Source organism: Ranitomeya imitator, chromosome 7, assembly GCF_032444005.1.
Source record: "Ranitomeya imitator isolate aRanImi1 chromosome 7, aRanImi1.pri, whole genome shotgun sequence".
NCBI classification, from domain to species: Eukaryota; Metazoa; Chordata; class Amphibia; order Anura; family Dendrobatidae; genus Ranitomeya; species Ranitomeya imitator.
The window spans coordinates 3,931,835-3,946,863 of NC_091288.1; the positions used below are offsets into that span (position 1 = coordinate 3,931,835).

The window sequence follows — 15,029 nt, forward strand, 5'->3', positions numbered from 1 at the left end:
GTGCCGGAGCGGGGTCATTGTGTGTCGGGGCGGGGTCTCCGTGTGTCGGGGCGGGGTCTCCGTGTGTCGGGGCGGGGTCATCGTGTGTCGGGGCGGGGTCTCCGTGTGTCGGGGCGTGGTCATCGTGTGTCGGGGCGGGGTCTCCGTGTGTCGGGGCGGGGTCATCATGTGTCGGGGCGGTGTTCCCGTGTGTCGGGGCGGGGTTCCCGTGTGTCGGGGCGGGGTCTCCGTGTGTCGGGGCGTGGTCATCGTGTGTCGGGGCGGGGTCTCCGTGTGTCGGGGCGGGGTCATCATGTGTCGGGGCGGTGTTCCCGTGTGTCGGGGCGGGGTTCCCGTGTGTCGGGGCGGGGTCATCGTGTGTCGGGGCGGGGTTCCCCTGTGTCGTGTCGGGGCGGGGTCTCCGTATGTCGGGGCGGTGTCCCAGGTGTGTCGGGGCGGAGTCGGCAACCTGTGTCACCTGGCTCCGCGCTCCGGCCGTCAGTCAGTGCCGGGTCCTCGGTGATGCAGGTGCAGGAGGATCCGCTCCGGGCGCCGCTCCGCTCGTTGTTCCGGGCTTTGCTGCTGCTCCTGCCGGTGTACGTGTGCGGCCGCGCCGGCATCGGGATTTCTTGGGTTTTTTTCGGACTTTTCCTCTGGATTTTCTGGAACAGAAACAAAAGATGGAAACTGGCGCGGATGCGGGCGGCCTGGGACCTGCTGGAGAACGAGACCCTGGAGGTTACCCGCGGGCTGAACACCCACCAGCTGCCGGCCTGGGTGAGAGTGTGGGAGAACTGCCAACCTGCCCACCCCTGGGCCGCCAACCTGCCCACCCCTGGGGCCGCCAACCTGCCCACCCCTGGGGCCGCCAACCTGCCCACCCCTGGGCCGCCAACCTGCCCACCCCTGGGGCCGCCAACCTGCCCACCCCTGGGGCCGCCAACCTGCCCACCCCTGGGCCGCCAACCTGCCCACCCCTGGGGCCGCCAAACTGCCCACCCCTGGGGCCGCCAACCTGCCCACCCCTGGGGCCGCCAACCTGCCCACCCCTGGGGCCGCTAACCTGCCCACCGTTGGGGCCGCCAACCTGCCCACCCTTGGGGCCGCCAACCTGCCCACCCCTGGGCCGCCAACCTGCCCACCCCTGGGGCCGCCAACCTGCCCACCCCTGGGGCCGCCAACCTACCCACCCCTGGGGCCGCCAACCTGTCCAGCCCTGGGGCCGCCAACCTGTCCAGCCCTGGGGCCGCCAACCTGCCCACCCCTGGGGCCGCCAACCTGCCCACCCCTGGGGCCGCCAACCTGCCCAGCCCTGGGGCCGCCAACCTGCCCAGCCCTGGGGCCGCCAACCTGCCCACCCCTGGGGCCGCCAACCTGCCCACCCCTGGGGCCGCCAACCTGCCCACCCCTGGGGCCGCCAACCTGCCCACCCCTGGGGCCGCTAACCTGCCCACCCTTGGGGCCGCCAACCTGCCCACCCTTGGGGCCGCCAACCTGCCCACCCCTGGGCCGCCAACCTGCCCACCCCTGGGGCCGCCAACCTGCCCACCCCTGGGGCCGCCAACCTACCCACCCCTGGGGCCGCCAACCTGTCCAGCCCTGGGGCCGCCAACCTGTCCAGCCCTGGGGCCGCCAACCTGCCCACCCCTGGGGCCGCCAACCTGCCCACCCCTGGGGCCGCCAACCTGCCCAGCCCTGGGGCCGCCAACCTGCCCACCCCTGGGGCCGCCAACCTGCCCACCCCTGGGGCCGCCAACCTGCCCACCCCTGGGGCCGCCAACCTGCCCACCCCTGGGGCCGCCAACCTGCCCACCCCTGGGGCCGCCAACCTGGCCGTCAATCTGCCCACCCCGGAGCTGCCAACCTGCCCACCCCTGGGGCCAACAACCTGGCCGCCAATCTGCCCACCCCGGGGCTGCCAACCTGCCCACTGCAGGCTCCAGGGCCCTGACGGCATGGTCTGTATATGGTGGTAGTATGGTCTGTATATGGGAGTGGTGCGGTCTGTGTATTGGGTAGTATGGTCTCTATATGGAGGTAGTATAGTCTCTATGGGGGTTGTGTGGGCTGTATATGGAGGTAATATAGTCTGTATGTGGGGGTGGTGCGCTCTGTATATGAAGGTGGTATAGTCTGTATATGGGGGTTGTGCTGTCTGTATATTGGGTGCGGTCTGTATATGAAGGTAGTATGGTCTGGTACCTTCTGAAAAAATCCCTCAGACCATGGTATTCTTACATTATCGTGACACCTCCCCCTTTTGGATGGCGCTGCAGAGGCAGAACCTCTCGGTACTCCTCCATGTGCACCTCGTCAGGTTCTCCCCAACGAGACAACCCATTTGCATTGCCTTTCTCCCTACCCGTTTTGTGTTTGACTGTAAAGTCGTACTGCTGGAGGTCAAGGCTCCAGCGTAGCAATCTTCCGTTGGTTCCACACATGGCTTGTAGCCAGCGCAGAGGGTTGTGGTCAGTCACCACCATGAAGGTGCGACCGTACAGGTAGGGCTGCAAACGTTGCAGGGCTCAGACCTTGGCCAGGCACTCCTCGATAGTGGAGTAGGCCACTTCCCTCGGCACAAGCTTCTGGCTCAGGTACAACACGGGGTGCTCTTGGTTCCCCAAGTCGACCTGGCTGAGCACAGCACTGAAGCTAAACTCGCTGGCGTTGGTCTGCACCAGGAACGGTCAACTGCTGTCGACTGCTTTTAACACAGGAGCATTGCACAGGGCTGTTTTCAAAGCCTGGAAGGCCCCCACACAGCATCTGTCTAGTCGACTATTTGGGGTAGCTTCTTCCTGGTGAGGTCTGTCAAGGGTTTTGCCAGGCTACTATAGTACCCTGCAGTGCCCAGGAAGGAGATCACCTGCTTCTTGGTCCTAGGGGTGGGCCAGGACACGATTGCGTCCACTTTCCCAGGCCCTGGCTTTATGGACTTCCCACCTATCCGGTGCCCCAGGTAGTGGACCTATCTCATGCCCGTCTGGCACTTTCCCGGCTTGATGGTCAGACTGGCTTGGTGAATTCAACTGAGCACCTCCTCGAGATGCTGCAGGTGTTCGTCCCAGGAGGAATTGAGGATGGCAATGTCATCTAGGTACGCCATCGCGTACTTCTCCAGTCCCTGAAGCAGGTGGTTGACCATCCACTAGAAAGTGGCAGCTTCAAGCTGAAGGTCATAACCATGGACTCGTACAGTCCGAAGGGGGTGATAAAGGCGGACTTCTGCGCCTCGGGGCTCAGGGGAATCTGCCAGTATGCCCGACTCGGATCCATTATGGTCAGATATTCTGCGCCAGCTAACCGCTTATGCAGCTTCTCGATGCGCGGCATTGGGTGCTCATCAGGGGCTGTGAGGCATTGAGCCCCCTGTAGTCCATGCAGAACCGGGTGGTCTGATCTTTCTTTGGCATGAGAGCTACAAGTGAGGCCCACACGCTCTTTGATCGTTGAATCACTCCCAGCTGAAACATCTCATTGATCTCCTCGCGCATAACCTGCTGCACCTTGTCGGAAATCCGATAGGGTGTTCGCCGTACTGGGGCACAATTCCCGGTGTCCACTTCGTGGACCACTAACATTGTCCTTCCAGGTCAGTTGGAGAACATGGCCCGGAAGGGTCCAGCGTGGTCCGCAACTGCAGGCGCTGGGGTTCTGTTAACAAGGCGCTTACCTTCACATCCTCGATGGACCCACTGTCCTTGGTTTTAGGCCAGCATGTCCAGGAGGGGTCTTCCTCCCTGTCTTCGGGTAGGCTGCAGACCGGTAGGACGCAGTCTTCACGTTCGTGATGAGCCTTCATCATATTGACGTGAAAGGCCTTTCGCCTACCCCGAGCGTGGTCAAGCGTGACCACGTAGGTGATTGGGTTGAGGTGTTGCTGGATGATGTACGGGCCTTCCCATGCTGCCTGAAGTTTATCCTTTGGTACGGAGACTAGCACCCACACCTTTTGGCCCACGTGGTAGGTCCGCGCCCCGACGCTCTGGTCGTACCAGTGCTTCTGGTCAGCCTGAGCCTGCGTCATGTTGTCATGCACCAACTGCATCAAGGTTTGCATTTTGTCAAGGAAGCGCATGACATACTCCACTATGGACACTTCAGAAGGGTTCGGCTCCTCTTCCCAGGATTCTCTTACCAACCCAATGGGTCCCAGGACTCGCCTGCCGTACAGGAGCTTGGAGGGGGAGAACCCCGTCCAGGCCTGCGGAACCTCTCGGTAAGCGAATAGCAGGTGTGAGAGGTCCCGCTTCCAGTCGCGGAGCATCTGTTTGAGGGTACCATTGAAGCGCTCACACAAGCCATTGGTCTGTGGGTGATACACACTTGATATCAGACACTTCACCTGCATTTTCTTACAGAAAGCCTCCATTAGGCGAGACATGAATTGGGTCCCTTGATCGGTAAGCATCTCCCTGGGAAATCCTACACTTGAAAAGATAGCCAACAGGGCATCCGCCACCTTATCTGCCCTGGTTGACGAGAGAGCTACTGCCTCGGGGTACCGAGTAGCGTAGTCTACCACAGTAAGGATGTATTGCTTTCCAGAGCTGCTGGAGACGGCCAGCGGGCCTACAATGTCCACCGCGATCCTCTGGTAAGGCTCCTCTATCACTGGTAAAGGGATCAGGGGAGCCTTAAGAGCAGGCCCCGCCTTCCCCACTCTTTGACAAGTGATACAGGAGCGGCAGTAGTTAGTCACATCTGTCCCCATCTTAGGCCAATAGAAGTGTTGAGACAGCCGGGCCTTAGTTTTGCTGATCCCCAAGTGTCCAGCTAGCGGGATCTCATGGGCAATCCGTAACAACTCACCCCGGAATTGGTGCGGGACGACCAGCTGTCTTTCCCTCAACCACTCCTTTTGGGATGTTCCGGGTACTGTCTCGCGATACAACCTTCCTCGTTCCCAGAACACCCTCTCCTTATCCGTCACGGAGGTGGGCGTCTCGGCGAGTTGTCTCAAATTCTTCAGGCTTGCATCTGAGGGCAGAGCGGCCTGGAACTCTTGGCTAGGTGAAGCCAGAAAGCGACATCAGGGTCCCTTCCCCATGGGAACCCTCTGGGACCTGCTCTTGGTCCATCTCTGGTTCAGTGACGCCTGTGACTGTGGAGGGTCCAGAAGGCAGAACGTTATCTGCATTCCGGGCACTCTGACTGCGGGTGACAGCAGCTATGTAGGCTGTCTCCCCGGGGATTTCCACAGACCCATCAGCCGACTCTGCTATGGGCTCTACCCCCCCATCCACCCCCAACACTTCAGGGGCAGTGCTACTTATGGGGCAGTTACCTTCCTCTGTGGCACTCGTCAGTTGCACGGCATCACCTTCTTCACGGTTCCCATGCATCTCCTCATTTCCCTTAGCACCATCACTTGCTCCTGTTAGGGGTTCCTCAGCCATCCCACCCTGCAGAGTGACGGGGCTGAGCACTACAGCAACTGTGAACACATCCTTAGGATGTTGTTGGTTACGAGGAACAGGACCTCTGGTGTGTTGGCTGGCAGGGGTACTGGCGTTGGTTGCAGGCTTACCCCCTCTCCAGCTGGTGGTGACTGGCTTCCGCACTTCCGTTCTACAGTTGGCCTCATAGGCATCGGCAATCTGCGCTGCTTTCGTCACGTCTTTGGGTTCTCTGTCCATCACGAACTGTCGCAGCTCAGCTGGGCAAAGATGTAAGAACTGGTCTTGGGCTAAGGGTACCGTCACACTATACGATTTACCTACGATCACGACCAGCGATACGACCTGGCCGTGATCGTAGGTAAATCGTAGTGTGGTCGCTGGGGAGCTGTCACACAGACACGACCAATGATGCCGAGGTCCCCGGGTAACCAGGGTAAACATCGGGTTACTAAGCGCAGGGTAAAAAAACAAACAAACAGTACATACTTACATTCCGGTGTCTGTCCCTTGCCGTCTGCTTCCCGCACTCAGTGACTGCCGGCCGTAAAGTGAAAGCACAGCACAGCGGTGACGTCACCGCTCTGCTCTGCTTTCACTTTACGGCCGGCAGTCAGTGAGTGCGGGAAGCAGACGGCTAGGGACCTGACGGACACCGGAATGTAAGTATGTACTGTTTTTTTTTTTTTTTTACATTTACGCTGGTAACCAGGGTAAACATCGGGTTACTAAGCGCGGCCCTGAGCTTAGGAACCCGATGTTTACCCTGGTTACAAGCGAACCATCGCTAGATCGCATCGCTAGATCGGTGTCACCCACGCCGATCTAGCGATGACAGCGGGAGATCCAGCGACGAAAGAAAGTTCCATACGATACGACGTACGATTCTCAGCAGGATCCCTGATCGCTGCTGCGTGTCAGACACAGCAATATCGTAACGATATCGCTGGAACGTCACGAATCGTGCCGTCATAGCGATCGAAATGGCACTGTGTGACGGTACCCTAAGTGCACACGTTGCAGAATTGCTGCAGAAATTTCCATGGCAATTCCACAACTCCTGCCGCGGGTATATCGCATGCGGAATTGGCGTTTTTCATGTGATCTGTAGCATCATTTGGAAAACTGATTGACAGGTTGGTCACACAAGCAGAGTGTTTGACAAGTGTGACCAACTATTTGATGCGGCCTATGCAGCATCAATAGTAAAAAGATCTAATGCTAAAAATAATAATAAAAAAAAAGGTTGTTCTCAGCGGTGCACGCGGCGGCTTCCGTTCTCAGGGATGATGTGTGCGAAGGACCTGGGATGACGTCACACTCATGTGACCGCGATGTCATCGCAGGTCCTTCGCTCCTGGGATCGGAAGCCGCCGCGTGCACCGCTGAGAGGCGGGAGGACCCCGGGGCCATTGGAAGGTGAGTATATCACTATTTTTATATCTTAATTCTTTTTTTTTTTAACAATTATATGGTTCCCAGGGCCTGGAGGAGAGTCTCCCCCACCCTGGGTACCATCCGCACATGATCCGCTTACTTCCCGCATGGTGGGCACAGCCTCATGCGGGAAGTAAGCGGATCAATGCATTCCTATGTGTGCGGAATCCTCGCGATTCCGCAAATTAACATGCTGCGTTTTTTTCCGGAATGTGTTTCCGCTCAGGAAAAAAAACGCAGCGTGTGCATACAAAATGCGGATTGCATTCTATTAATAGGATGCTTAATGTGAGCGTTTTTTTGCGGTTTTTATAGCGAAAAAAATTTGAAAAATCCGGAACGTGTGCACACAGCCTTAAGGCTATGTGCACACATCAGGATTTCTTGCAGAAATTTCCTGAACAAACCAGACATACTGCAAGAAATCCGCATGCGGATTTTTCACTTTTTTCTCGTGCTTTTTTTTTGGCACTTTTTGCGGATTTTTTCAGAAGTTCCGAATACAATAATATAGTGGAAAATCCACAAAAAATCTGCAAAATTAATGAACATGCTGCGTTTTTGACCGAGATGCTTTTTTTTTGCGGAAAAAAATGCAACATATGCACAAAAATTGCGGAATGCAATATAAATGATAGGATGCATATGTATGCGTTTTTATCGCGTTTTTATAGCGAAAAATACGGAACGTGTGCACAGAGCCTTAATCATCAGGTCTCCCAGCTGCTCAAAGGTGGTCACTGACAGTCCTTGGATCCACTGGTCAAAGTGGGTCCTGAGTCCATGCACCACAGCGCTGTAACGGTTGTGTAGGCCATGTTGCAGGTTCTGGAACCTTCTACGGTACACCTCAGGAGTCAGTTGGTACTTTATCAGGGCCTGCTTGATGGCCTCATAGTCGTCATCTTGATCTTGAGGGAGAGCAGCAAACGCCTCCAGATCTTTGCCTCTCAGCCCTGGGGTCAGGTATCGGGCCCATTGGTTCTCAGGCAGCCGATACTGTCTGTAGGCTTTCTTAAAGTCCCTCAGAAAAGGGTCCAAGTCCCCGTCCTTTTCCATCACTGGAAAGTGCTCGAGCCGGGGTTTAGGGGACTGAGCACTGCTGGACTCGCTGCCCCGCGTGGTAGAGGGTACGGCTCTGAGTTGGGCCATCTGCAGTTCATGGTCCATCCGAGCTTGGGCCTCCCACTCAGCTCTTTTCAATCAGTGGTTGGAACTCTGCTGCAGCACCATGTTCGCTTTGGCCGGCTGCTGCACCCACTGGGCTCTGAGCGATTTCTCGTTGCACCGGAGCCGCGACCAGTTGGTTTTTGTTTTTGCCCGTGGCGTCAATCTGCATCAGCCCACAAAGGGCAACAAGAGTGTCCTTCTACTGCTTATACCAGCCTTCTCCTCCTGCGGCCAGCATTGCCAAATAAAAGATAGGATAGAAAAACAAATAGAAGGGAGGGGGTAAGCGCAAGTACACACGGTATCGTCTCAGGACTAGTAAGCACTGAGCTCGTTCTCCAACACTTATTCGCGCAGAGTCCTTTTCAGAACTGTGCAAGTTTTTAGTGAGAGGAATGATTGCTCAAACCAGATCACTAATGCTCTAAGATCCCACCGCGCTGCCACCGATATGTCATGGTTCACACCGCACTGCCACCAATAGAAAGCAGAGGGTGGTTATAAATGGTATAGTCTCTAACTGGGCCGCTGTGACCAGTGGGGTACCGCAGGGGTCGGTATTGGGACCTGTTCTCTTCAACATATTCATTAATGATCTGGTAGAAGGTTTACACAGTAAAATATCGATATTTGCAGATGATACAAAACTATGTAAAGCAGTTAATACAAGAGAAGATAGTATTCTGCTACAGATGGATCTGGATAAGTTGGAAACTTGGGCTGAAAGGTGGCAGATGAGGTTTAACAATGATAAATGTAAGGTTATACACATGGGAAGAGGGAATCAATATCACCATTACACACTGAACGGGAAACCACTGGGTAAATCTGACAGGGAGAAGGACTTGGGGATCCTAGTTAATGATAAACTTACCTGGAGCAGCCAGTGCCAGGCAGCAGCTGCCAAGGCAAACAGGATCATGGGGTGCATTAAAAGAGGTCTGGATACACATGATGAGAGCATTATACTGCCTCTGTACAAATCCCTAGTTAGACCGCACATGGAGTACTGTGTCCAGTTTTGGGCACCGGTGCTCAGGAAGGATATAATGGAACTAGAGAGAGTACAAAGGAGGGCAACAAAATTAATAAAGGGGATGGGAGAACTACAATACCCAGATAGATTAGCGAAATTAGGATTATTTAGTCTAGAAAAAAGACGACTGAGGGGCGATCTAATAACCATGTATAAGTATATAAGGGGACAATACAAATATCTCGCTGAGGATCTGTTTATACCAAGGAAGGTGACGGGCACAAGGGGGCATTCTTTGCGTCTGGAGGAGAGAAGGTTTTTCCACCAACATAGAAGAGGATTCTTTACTGTTAGGGCAGTGAGAATCTGGAATTGCTTGCCTGAGGAGGTGGTGATGGCGAACTCAGTCGAGGGGTTCAAGAGAGGCCTGGATGTCTTCCTGGAGCAGAACAATATTGTATCATACAATTATTAGGTTCTGTAGAAGGACGTAGATCTGGGGATTTATTATGATGGAATATAGGCTGAACTGGATGGACAAATGTCTTTTTTCGGCCTTACTAACTATGTTACTATGTTAATAGTTCAGGGATCCCGGGAGGATATCTTTATCATCCACACCGCTCACACCAATTTGTCATGAACCGAGGTCGTTTTGTTGCCCCTGGTTCCTTCTGAAGGGGATTTATGTATATCCCAGTTCCGGTTTGGAATTTGCAGCTCTCTGGCGCCCCCTTTACCCTCAGGTCAGATTAGGTACTGCTTGTCCAGAGAAAATAGTAGACAGCACCACCAGTAAGTCTGAGTTATATATAGAACACACCTGTTTGCGAGAACAGGCTTGCCATCGGATCCCAGGTGCTTAAGCCGAACATCACAACAACGCAGTCCTTATTCTAAGAAAAAAGGTTTCAGCACTCACTGATCCTTTTAAAACGAGTTGATTCTTTATTCAAACATTGTTAAAATCTTCACGGATCGGGGGGGGGTGCAGGGAAAGGAGTGTGTACGTTGAACCTAGTCTGAACCTACACACTGCTTTCCTTCACACCCCCGAGCCGTGAAGATTTTAACAATGAATAAAGAATCAACTCGTTTTAAAAGGATCGGTGAGTGCTGAAACCTTTTTTCTTAGACTAAGGACCAGATTAGGTATTGCACCTAGGGTAATTAGTCACCAGAAAGGCTGCCTGCTATGTACTGGCTATTGGGCACGCTGCAGCGAGGGCGATGTAACTACTCCCACTCAGGCGGGATCAATAATTATCAATGTCGCCGTTGCTACAAAGATTCCCAATCGCACAGAACAGTATGCTGCCATCAGCTCCGATTCCACAAGGGTTAACGGGTCCAGAGCCAACCCAAATCAGTAGCGTAATTCACTTCAGAGGAAGCGACAGTTCATTTATAGAGCATGAAGAGACAAGCTAGAAAATTATATATTTTACTCCAAAAAAAGGTAGACGGTGTTTACAAAGTAGAAAAGATATTATAAAGAAGACAATTATCATATGTAAAATACAAATTACAAATAAAATAGGATTAACATTGAGATGAGAACACTTACATAGCACTCAGATAATTTCAGCTTGTGACTGGCCGTGTGCTATGGAGGAGAAAGGGCTTCCATATATCCAGATGCATGAGCACAGCTTTGCCGAGCTGTTGTTAGCTCACTCCTTGGACCAACTCTGCCCCCAATTCAGCAGGGGTAAAGATATGCCCTCATGTCGTGACATCACTGAGTGGGCTGAGTAAAGACATGCACTCTTTTTCCAACTATTTATGTTCTTTGAGCCCCCAGACAAAGGCATTCCTTGGGCAAGGGGAGGAGGGAACAAGGGCTTTACGGGATTGGTTGTCTGCAGTTTAAAAGCCATACACTGCTCACACATTGGCATCAGGTTGCACAGTGTCTCTGCCATAGGGCTTTGTTTGGTGTATAAGCGAATGCAGAGGGTGAGAGAAAAGGGGGGTTGAAGCTGCAGAGTGTCTGTGACACGGTACTTTCTAGAACTAATCTCACATTATGACATTTTTACATTATTGTGACACTCAGACCATGATATTCTTATTGTGACAGTCTGTATACGGAGTTATTATGGTCTGTATATGGGGGTGGTGCTGTCTGTATGTGGGGGTAGTATGGTCTGTATATGGGGGCGGTGCGGTCTGTATATGGAGGTAGTATGGTCTGTTTATGGGGGCAGTATGGTCTGTATATGGGGGCGGTGCGGTCTGTATATGGAGGTAGTATGGTCTGTATACGGGGGTGGTGCGGTCTGTATATGGAGGTAGTATGTTCTGTTTATGGAGGTAGTATGGTCTGTATATGGGGTGGTGTGGTCTGTATATGGAGGTAGTATGGTCTGTATACGGGGGTGGTGCGGTCTGTATATGGAGGTAGTATGGTCTGTTTATGGGGGCAGTATGGTCTGTATATGGGGGCGGTGCGGTCTGTATATGGAGGTAGTATGGTCTGTATACGGGGGTGGTGCGGTCTGTATATGGAGGTAGTATGTTCTGTTTATGGAGGTAGTATGGTCTGTATACGGGGGTGGTGCGGTCTGTATATGGAGGTAGTATGTTCTGTTTATGGGGGTAGTATGGTCTGTATATGGGGGTCACACTGCAGCCATTACAGATGTCACACAGGATAAGGTCAGTGAGTGAAGCCCCCCCAGCAGTCAGTAACTCGTGTAATAACATCAGGGACTTAAGGTGCCGTCACACTGAGCAACTTTACAACGAGAACAACAACAATCTGTGACGTTGCAGCGTCCTGGATAGCGATCTCGTTGTGTTTGACACGCAGCAGCGATCTGGATTACGCTGTGACATCGCTGGTCGGAGCAGAAAGTCCAGAACTTTATTTGGTCGTCAGGTCGGCGTGATTCGTCATGTTTGACATCAAAAGTAACGATGCCAGCAATGTTTTACCTGGAGCTAACGACCTGCGAGAACGATAAGTGAGTCGCCGTTCCGTCACTGGATCACTCCTGCATCGTTCTGGAGCTGCCGGTGTTTGACGTCTCTACAGCGACCTAAACAGCGACGCTCCAGCCATCGGCTCGTTGTCTATATCGCTGCAGCGTTGCTGAGTGTGACGGGACCTTTAGTGACAACATGTTAAACAAAAAAGTGTATACGCCGGACCACCGCGCCGAGGTGTCCTATCAGTGGACCCGAACTGTACTGCCTCACCTCACTATATCTCGCCTGGGTGTGTCTGGGGGTCTCTCCCGGCGATCCACCCACGTGTGGGGTCGTCTTGTGCAGTCAGGACCCCGGGGTCTCTTGTCATTTCAGCGTGTCCCTGCCCCTGTCCCTGTCCGCAGCTGATGTTCTGGCTCTGTGTGTTGTTCCTGACTGCGTTTCAGTCCCCATTACAGCGGCGATCACATAAATGTTGATCTGAGCCACGGATTAGGATCACAATATATAAAATGTGGTGTAACCTGCTGCTCATCCTCCTCACTGCGACTGTCCCTGCCTGCCGACGTCTTGCTCACGAGGCACAGGCAGCCTCATTCACTGACATGAAGCAGAGGTCCTGGTCTGCTCACACTGTGGTGCTCTATCTCTGTTTCCACCTGTCTCTGTGCCTGTTTGTGTGACGGCGTGGCCTCCTGCCTAGACCCATAGAGTTGCCCGACCTGCAGAGCGTGTCACGCCTGCTCTGCCCCACGCCCTGCTCATTATAGGATGATGCCATGGAGATGGCGGCCGGTCACATGATGCCGCGTCCCTTTTTCTTTTGCGTTCGCCTTTTTATTGCTGACATTTATTTCTAGTGTGGGGAAGGAATCTTTGAAAACAAAATTAAGGGAAATGGGAGCAGAAAGTTATAGCTCCTGACGCCTTCCCTGGTGACGGGTGGGAAGCGCGGAGCTCCTGACGCCTTCCCTGGTGCCGGGTGAGAAGCGCGGAGCTCCTGACGCCTTCCCTGGTGACGGGTGGGATGCGCGGGGCTCCTGACGCCTTCCCTGGTGACGGGTGGGATGCGCGGGGCTCCTGACGCCTTCCCTGGTGACGGGTGGGATGCGCGGGGCTCCTGACGCCTTCCCTGGTGACGGGTGGGATGCGCGGGGCTCCTGACGCCTTCCCTGGTGACGGGTGGGATGCGCGGGGCTCCTGACGCCTTCCCTGGTGACGGGTGAGAAGCGCGGAGCTCCTGACGCCTTCCCTGGTGACGGGTGGGATGCGCGGGGCTCCTGACGCCTTCCCTGGTGACGGGTGGGATGCGCGGGGCTCCTGACGCCTTCCCTGGTGACGGGTGGGATGCGCGGGGCTCCTGACGCCTTCCCTGGTGACGGGTGGGAAGCGCGGAGCTCCTGACGCCTTCCCTGGTGACGGGTGGGATGCGCGGGGCTCCTGACGCCTTCCCTGGTGACGGGTGGGATGCGCGGGGCTCCTGACGCCTTCCCTGGTGACGGGTGGGATGCGCGGGGCTCCTGAAGCGTTCCCTGGTGACGGGTGGGATGCGCGGGGCTCCTGACGCCTTCCCTGGTGACGGGTGGGATGCGCGGGGCTCCTGACGCCTTCCCTGGTGACGGGTGGGATGCGCGGGGCTCCTGACGCCTTCCCTGGTGACGGGTGGGATGCGCGGGGCTCCTGAAGCGTTCCCTGGTGACGGGTGGGATGCGCGGGGCTCCTGAAGCGTTCCCTGGTGACGGGTGGGATGCGCGGGGCTCCTGAAGCGTTCCTTGGTGACGGGTGGGATGCGCGGGGCTCGTGACGCCTTCCCTGGTGACGGGTGGGATGCGCGGGGCTCGTGACGCCTTCCCTGGTGACGGGTGGGAAGCGCGGGGCTCCTGACGCCTTCCCTGGTGACGGGTGGGATGCGCGGGGCTCCTGACGCCTTCCCTGGTGACGGGTGGGATGCGCGGGGCTCCTGACGCCTTCCCTGGTGACGGGTGGGATGCGCGGGGCTCCTGACGCCTTCCCTGGTGACGGGTGGGATGCGCGGGGCTCCTGACGCCTTCCCTGGTGACGGGTGGGATGCGCGGGGCTCCTGACGCCTTCCCTGGTGACGGGTGGGATGCGCGGGGCTCCTGACGCCTTCCCTGGTGACGGGTGGGATGCGCGGGGCTCCTGACGCCTTCCCTGGTGACGGGTGGGATGCGCGGGGCTCCTGACGCCTTCCCTGGTGACGGGTGGGATGCGCGGGGCTCCTGAAGCGTTCCCTGGTGACGGGTGGGATGCGCGGGGCTCCTGAAGCGTTCCCTGGTGACGGGTGGGATGCGCGGGGCTCCTGAAGCGTTCCTTGGTGACGGGTGGGATGCGCGGGGCTCGTGACGCCTTCCCTGGTGACGGGTGGGATGCGCGGGGCTCGTGACGCCTTCCCTGGTGACGGGTGGGTTCCCGCATTGATCATCAGAGTTGCGCTCGCTGACTCTTCATGTTTTATGTTTTCAGGTGAATTTTCCAGATGTTGAACGAGTCGAATGGATCAATAAGGTACCGACCACGTCAGAATGTCGGAGAGCAGTAGTAGAACTCCCCGCGTGCGCTCGGACACTGCTGACCCCTCCGCTCCTGTGTTTAGGTTGTGCGGCAGATGTGGCCGTATTTCGGGATGTTCATGGAGAAGCTCTTCCAGGAGAAGATTGAGCCGCTGATCAGAGCATCGAACGGTCACCTGAAGGCCTTCACCTTCACCAAGGTGCACTTCGGAGAGAAGGTAAAGACGTCTTAGCGGGAAGTGAGGCCCCCCGGTGCCACCGTTACATTGTATGACCCCCCCCCCCGGTGCCACCATTACATTGTATGACCCCCCCGGTGCCACCATTACATTGTATGACCCCCCCGGTGCCACCATTACATTGTATGACTCCCCGGTGCCACCGTTACATTGTATGACCCCCCGGTGCCACCGTTACATTGTATGACCCCCCCCGGTGCCACCATTACATTGTATGACCCCCCCCCCGGTGCCACCATTACATTGTATGACCCCCCCGGTGCCACCGTTACATTGTATGACCCCCCGGTGCCACCGTTACATTGTATGACCCCCCGGTGCCACCGTTACATTGTATGACCCCCCGGTGCCACCGTTACATTGT

General features: G+C 55.6%; 1 protein-coding gene across 1 annotated transcript in view; it reads left to right on the plus strand.

Annotated features, from left to right (window-relative positions):
• Window positions 1-423: 423 nt before the first annotated feature.
• The window catches only part of ESYT3 (extended synaptotagmin 3), a 44,150-nt gene continuing 29,544 nt past the window's right edge, over window positions 424-15,029 (plus strand). The window contains exons 1-3 of the mRNA XM_069732571.1: window positions 424-756; window positions 14,380-14,421; window positions 14,510-14,644. Coding sequence (XP_069588672.1) covers window positions 502-756; window positions 14,380-14,421; window positions 14,510-14,644 — 432 coding nt within the window. The 5' untranslated portion in view covers window positions 424-501. The remainder of the gene's footprint in view (window positions 757-14,379; window positions 14,422-14,509; window positions 14,645-15,029) is intronic.